At 43.4% G+C, this 6,994-nt stretch overlaps 1 protein-coding gene across 4 annotated transcripts in view; it reads right to left on the bottom strand.

Annotated features, from left to right (window-relative positions):
* Positions 1 to 316: 316 nt before the first annotated feature.
* Positions 317 to 6,994, bottom strand: part of eno4 (enolase 4) — a 59,710-nt gene continuing 53,032 nt past the window's right edge. For all 4 annotated transcript variants that reach the window (XM_061790156.1, XM_061790158.1, XM_061790157.1 and 1 more), the window contains 2 exons: positions 2,658 to 2,775; positions 317 to 2,247 (listed from right to left, as the gene is read on the bottom strand). In XM_061790156.1, the coding sequence (XP_061646140.1) occupies positions 2,189 to 2,247; positions 2,658 to 2,775 (177 nt within the window). In that variant the 3' untranslated portion in view covers positions 317 to 2,188. The remainder of the gene's footprint in view (positions 2,248 to 2,657; positions 2,776 to 6,994) is intronic.

The following is a 6,994-nucleotide window of genomic DNA, read 5'->3' as shown; positions in this document are numbered from 1 at the left end:
CCGTCCTCAAGTAAGCCCTTTTGTTCTTTCTTTTTCTGTCCTTTCCACCAGTCTTTGTCATCCCCTACACAGCCCTACCATTTTACTGCCACACGTTTTTTTTTCTTTTTAGATTTTTCAGATTGTGAAGACAGCCCGGATTTAGTTCACCTTTTTTTCAGACACTGGTTCTTGACACAGATTTAGATTTTTAGTATTTCTCATCCCAGTAAATTTTTGTCAAGATTTCCTTTTTCCCATCCCTCCACGCCCAAGTCCTATCCAGCGGACATACAGTAATGGAACTCTATTGAATCTGTTTTAGAGTCAAACTGTCACAATTATTAAATGCAATTTATTGTACTGCAATTATGTAAATAACATTCTTAACTGTCATACAAGTGTTAAAAAAAAAAAACAGCCACGTAGTACGTCTTTCTTAATTGATGTTAATACAAACAGGTTTAAATGGTGAGCTTATTCTCATGTTACGCTACGTTTACACGATGTTCCCAGAGGTTGTGGCAGCCCCGTTTCAGGCCTCGCTGGACAAAACAGGATGGTCGTGAAACAATGCGGGGGGTGTATAGGTGAATGTGACAAAATGTGACAGGCCATAATTGCTGTGGATGGGAGGGATATTTCCTGGGATCTTACACTCGCTGCCTGCAACTCTTGTGCGTGCGCTCGTGTTTCATTCATCGAAAATACCAGCTGTGGCATACCTGTTTGTAATCCTTAATGTTGAATCCGTGTGCGTGAGAGGAAGAGAGATGCTGAGAATAGGTCCCCCAAAATTTGGAAATCAAAATATGTACGGGTTCATTATGTATTGTTGAGTTTGACAAAGAACCGGAAAAAGATAACTCTAACATGTCTCCAATCTCACAAATAGTTTTCAAAATCTCATATTAAAGTTTTCAATTAAAAATAAAGCGCCTTTGAAAAGCCATCCCAAAGTGCCTTAAAATTGATAAATACAGGTAAATATTGATGAAACATTTTGTGTTGTTTCATTCTTTCTTTATAAACTTAATCTGTAAAAATAATCTAAATTACTATCTGATTAATATTAACAATTTAATGGCTTTGTCTTTTCCCCCCCTCACTATTGTGTTCTTTTCATTTATTTCCACTGCAATTCCTATTTGTCCTTAAACTTCTCTCCCTTAGCCTGCCTTACACACGGCAATTTGCTCAATTGCAAAGCTGCTCTGAACAAACGATTGGCTGAGTTGTGTCACATAGGAGGACTTACACTTGGTCTGTGTGTAAATCATGTGCACATGATTTGACCCTAAAAGCTGTAAGAAAGGTGCGGGCTAAAATAAGTGTAACGTAAAGGCCCTAAAAGTTGTGGTGGTTAAATTACAAGCAACTTGTATGGTACTCAATGGTCAGAAGTCTCAAGAGTTTTGCGTGATGTCATTCAGGTATTGACAGGCGCATTTCTTACACTAAAATAATAACTAATTAAATGATGACAACAACATGAATAGCTTCTATATTACACCGAGGAAGGCAGAGGGGTGATAAATTGGGCTAATATCGTGTTAAAATATACAACTCCAATTCCAATGAAGTTGGGACATTGTGTTAAACATAAATAAAAACAGAATACAATGATTTGCAAATCATGTTCAACCTATATTTAATTGAATACACTACAAAGACAAGATATTTAATGTTCAAAGTGATAAACTTGATTGTTTTTAGCAAATAATCATTAACTTGGAATTTTGTGGCTGCAACACGTTCTCAAAAAAGCTGGGACAGGTGGCAAAAAAGACAGAGAAAGTTGAGGAATGCTCATCAAACACCTGTTTGGAACATCCCACAGGTGAACAGGCTCATTGGGAACAGGTGGGTGCCATCATTGGGTCGAAAAAGAGCTTCATTCCCAAGCAAAGATGGGGCAAAGTTCACCTCTTTAGGTATAGGTTGAACATGATTTGCAAATCATTGTATTCTGTTTTTATTTCTGTTTAACACAACGTCCCAACTTCATCGGAATTGGGGTTGTACAAATGGTATGTACATTGTTGTATTTACCATGTGCAATCGTAAGAAAAGATACAACAGGACTTAATGTGATTAATCAATGGATTTTCCTACTAAACACGGAGGACTCATGAGAGCGGTAGAGAATGAATGAAGGACATCAAATAAATGTGTGATGTAGTGGCCAACAAACAGTAGATGGTCCCTTTCAGACGACCTCCTCTTCTGTTTCAGTGAAAAGTGGTGGAGAGTGTTGCTCCTTGGAGACTGTGGATGAGACAAAGTCATGGAATCAAGTGAATAGACAACAACAAAAAAATTGCAATACGAATGAAATGATCTCTGAGACTTTGCCTTGTAGAATAAACCCGCAACATGTTGCTTTAGCCTTTTTTTGTCGGGAATGATCTCCCAAACGCGTCCTCATTTTCTATTCTGGCCCTCCACCCCTTTGCAGGGAGGGATTTTGACAGACAAGGAAAGCGTTTGTCCTCGCATGTCATTAGGTGGCCAATTAACAGATCCAAGGTAGGAGATTTCATCTTTGCACACACACTTCCGCACACACTGGTTTCTTTCACATCCGAGAGAGAGACTTCCTCTCTGGTTTTTGGCTTTGTCTGGCTACCTTTTTCTGAGAGAGAGCGAGAAACAGAGAGAGACTAAAAGAAACATACCCAAGATCCCCTGTTGGGCCAGCTCTTCCTCTATAGAAACCAGCCTGTTGTATTTAGTCATCCTCTCGGCACTGGCCAGACCTCCCAGTTTGACATAGTCCAGGCCCAGACCCACAGCCTGAAAGAAAAATGGGTGTGAAAAGAAATCTGTCTGATGCAATCAAAGGGAGAGAGACAATAATTCTGTGTGTGTGTGTGTGTGTAGTCCCTTTCACACTGCCTTTGCATCAGATGTGTAACACATTTATTCGCCTGTGCCATTCACCAAAGCGGGACATTCCTGTGTCTGCAGTGCACGTTCACACAGCTGATGCGGCTTCTAGCAAACAGATAATTAGATGCGTGGCCACATTAAAGCCAGTGTCTGACTACTTTGAACAGCGATATTGCTTTCATTATGACGGGGTGTGGGCAGAGGCTGCAGTTCACCTCTGATCCAGTGTTGGGAAGTAACGAAGAACAAATACTTTGTTCCTTTAAGTAGATTTTTCAGGTATTGCCATTGCTTGCTGCATCGCGGTTCACTCTTAGCAGATAAAGTGCATTGCATATTTTTTTTTATTATTATTGGACAGCTAGGGCAGTTACTCGACTGCAGATCTCCGGCATAATAATCATCATCAGGGAACTCAAATATAGTGTGGTGCTAATGAGCTGCACAAAGACAACAGAGGCACTTTTTTCTTGCGGAAGAAGCTTTACTGGGCAACAGCGATTTACCTATTTGGTACCGATGTCACTAATGAACTTGGTGATAAAATGACCATTACCAGAAGGCCACTGTTTAACACAGAAGCCACAGTCAGGGTTTTATGAAATAAAACGCAAACATACCAACCTAAACCGGTGTACAGTATATCTACTGCACACACTCATAACGATACAGACAGGAACAGATGCAATTAAAGAGCAACGTTTAGCTTGCTTTTCTACAACTACAGTACTGAAGTTACAAAAAGTGCCGCAAAGCATGCTGGGAAGAAGCAGGGCTGCTGCCGGCGCAACTTCCCAGCATGCTTTGGCGGCACCTACCACTTGTTGTTAAAATGAATTATAATCCATAACTGGTGGTGCAGATGCAATGGCGATGGAAACATTGAAATGCTGGTGCTCTTACAATTGCTTTACGAAACAAACAGTAACAAAATGCAGATATCAAAAGCACACCTGCTGGTAGCCGAGATAGCAGGGCAGGTCCCGAACGTAACCCCCGCAATGAACAAGGGATTACTGCAGGGGTGTCAAACGCATTTTTGTCGCGGGCCACATTGTTGGAATGGTTTCCCTCAGGGCCTTTATGACCTTGAAACCATATGTTTCATCGCCTGATCATTGTATTATATGTACACAACAAAATGATGGATAACTTGTTTTCAAATCAGAAGTCAAGAATTTGTTCAATTATTGTTCAAGTTACTGTAAAAAGGGTTTTGGCAACAAAAAAAATGCTTGTAATATCTAAACATTATTTATGACATAGGACGATGTGGAATTTTGGTATAGATTTTAGCAAGGATCACAGAAGTTGACGCAAATGATTTGCTTTCGCTGGTCATATAAAATATTGTGGTGGGCCAGATTTGGCCCCTGAGCTGCCACTTTAGCATGCCTGCTATTTGGTTTTATTAGATCCATTTGATACTCTTCTTACCTGAGAGTTGTTGCTTAAGGATTAAAATATAGATTTTTTTTATTTTAACAGTATTTGATTGTATACCTATCAAATTATTAACTGGTGGCTTTTGTGTTGTTTTCTTGTTTGACTCTGTAGCATGTGTTTTGAGTAACTACTGTATCAATGAATCATGTATAACTACACTCTTGGTGTACTATGTGCTGTACCAATCTATTATTTGTGCTGTTGATTATATGTGGACCCCATGGAGCTCATGGCACACGGCACAACATGGATCGCAGAAAGGTGTCACCAGTTACACCTGATCGGCCCCAACATTGGTGTACACCGCCACTCGCCCAAAAAAAAGCTGGGATAGGCTACAGCATACCCGCAACCCTAGTAAGGACAAGCGGTATGGAAAATGGATGGATGTTTGGCTGATGCCGTCGTGCGGGCCAATGTCACACTGATTTCAAACTGATCCTGTGGGCCGGACGAAATTGCTCCGCAGGCTGGGAGCTTGTACTTGGCTTGAGTATTTATTTTTCTCACGACCAAGGGAGCAACGGAAATTGATTCGGAGAAGCAAAATATTCGCCCTTCATGGCCTTATTTAAGAACATTGTTTGATGTTGTCCGTAACAAGAATGATTGTGGCAAATGAGTTGTGTCTTGTGCCAGCCTAAAACCCACCAGCTACTGTTCTCAGGGCATTGAATCAATCGCAACTGGACTGTTCTGTTTGTCTTAGGAGCATAAATACACCAACTCAATATAGTCTGTCCTAACTAAGCCGCCAAATTCGTAAATCAACTTAATCTCTCCAGAAGGAGTTTCAACTCCCACCTCCGACAGAACTTTGCTCACACAGAACATCGACAGAACATCGAGTCCAAGTGGACCATGTTCCGCGTCTCCATTGCTGAGGCGGCCGACCGGAGCTGTGGCCGTAAGGTGGTCGGTGCCTGTCGTGGCGGCAATCCCCGAACCCGTTGGTGGACACCAACGGTGAGGGATGCCGTCAAGCTGAAGAAGGAGTCCTATCTGGCCTTTTTGGCATGTGGGACTCCTGAGGCAGCTGATGGGTACCGGCTGGCCAAGCGGAATGCAGCTTTGGTGGTCGCTGAAGCAAAAACTCGGTGAGGCCATGGAGAAAGACTTCCGGACGGCTTTGATGAAATTCTGGTCCACCATCCGGCGTCTCAGGAGGGGGAAGCAGTGCACCGTCAACACTGTGTATAGTGGGGATGGGGCGCTGCTGACCTCGACTCAGGACGTTGTGAGCCGGTGGGGAGAATACTTCGAAGACCTCCTCAATTCCACCGACACACCTTCCCATGAGGGAGCAGAGTCTGGGTTCTCTGAGGCGGGCTCTCCTATCTCTGGGGTTGAGGTCAAAAATGGTAGAAAATGGATGGATGGATGGATGGAGTGAAAAACAGGCCAAAACGGTGGCCGATGCATTGAATGAGATGAGTACACTGAACTTGTGTAGTGCTGCTAAACATGATGACATACATCAGAATCAGAATCATCTTTATTTGCCAAGTATGTCCAAAACACACAAGGAATTTGTCTCCGGTAGTTGGAGCCGCTCTAGTACAACAGACAGTCAATTTACAGAACACTTTGGAGACATAAAGACATTGACAAAAAACAACAACAAACAACAATTGTGCAAAAAGATGCAGAGTCCTCAGTTCGAATGGCTAATATCGCAATAGTCCGGTGCAATGACCATTGTGCAAAGGGCACTGAGACTTCAAGGAGTGTATGCGGTTTAAAGTGACGAGTACTGCGATAATCTGGGACAATGGTTGTGCAAATTTTACAGATACTCCTCAATCAGTGTGCAAATGGAGCAGATGCTACTCTGGCATGAGTGGCCACTATATGCAAATAGTGCAGCACGACGAGACAACTACAGTGAGTGCACGAGTAATACATAATACAGAAATGTGACAACGAACTCAAGTCAAAAAATTGCCAGCTTGTTGTAATGGAATTGTAAGTTAGCTGTTCAAGAAGTTGATTGCAAGAGGGAAGAAGCTGTTGGAATGTCTACTAGTTCTAGTTTGCATTGATCGGTAGCGCCTACCTGAGGGAAGGAGCTGGAAGAGCTGGTGACCAGGGTGGGGAGGGTCCGAGAGGATTTTGCACGCCCTAGTCTTAGTTCTGGCAGCGTGCAAGTCCTCAAGGGTCGGTAGGGGGGTACCGACAATCCTTTCAGCAGTTTTGATTGTCCGTTGCAGTCGGAGTTTGTCCTTTTTTGTAGCAGCACCAAACCAGACTGTGATGGAAGAACACAGGACTGATTCGATGACCGCTGTGTAGAACTGTCTCAGCAGCTCCGGTGGCAGGCCATGCTTTCTCAGAAGCCGCAGGAAGTACATCCTCTGCTGGGCCTTTTTGAGGACGGAGTTGATGTTGGTCGCCCACTTCAGGTCCTGGGAGATTGTAATTCCCAGGAACTTGAAGGTCTCGACGGTTGACACAAGGCAGCTGGACAGCGTGAGGGGCAGCTGTGGCGAAGGATGCCTCCTGAAGTCCACGATCATCTCTACAGTCTTGAGCGTGTTCAGCTCCAGGTTGTGTCGGCCGCACCACAGCTCCAGCCGCTCCGCTTCCTGTCGATATGCAGACTCGTCACCGTCCTTGATGAGGCCGATGACAGTGGTGTCATCTGCAAACTTCAGGAGTTTGACAGTCGGGTTCGCTG

Source organism: Phyllopteryx taeniolatus, chromosome 11 (assembly GCF_024500385.1).
Source record: "Phyllopteryx taeniolatus isolate TA_2022b chromosome 11, UOR_Ptae_1.2, whole genome shotgun sequence".
NCBI lineage: Eukaryota > Metazoa > Chordata > Actinopteri > Syngnathiformes > Syngnathidae > Phyllopteryx > Phyllopteryx taeniolatus.
Note: the sequence above shows the minus strand (reverse complement) of the source record. Positions and strands in the feature narration are given on the sequence as shown.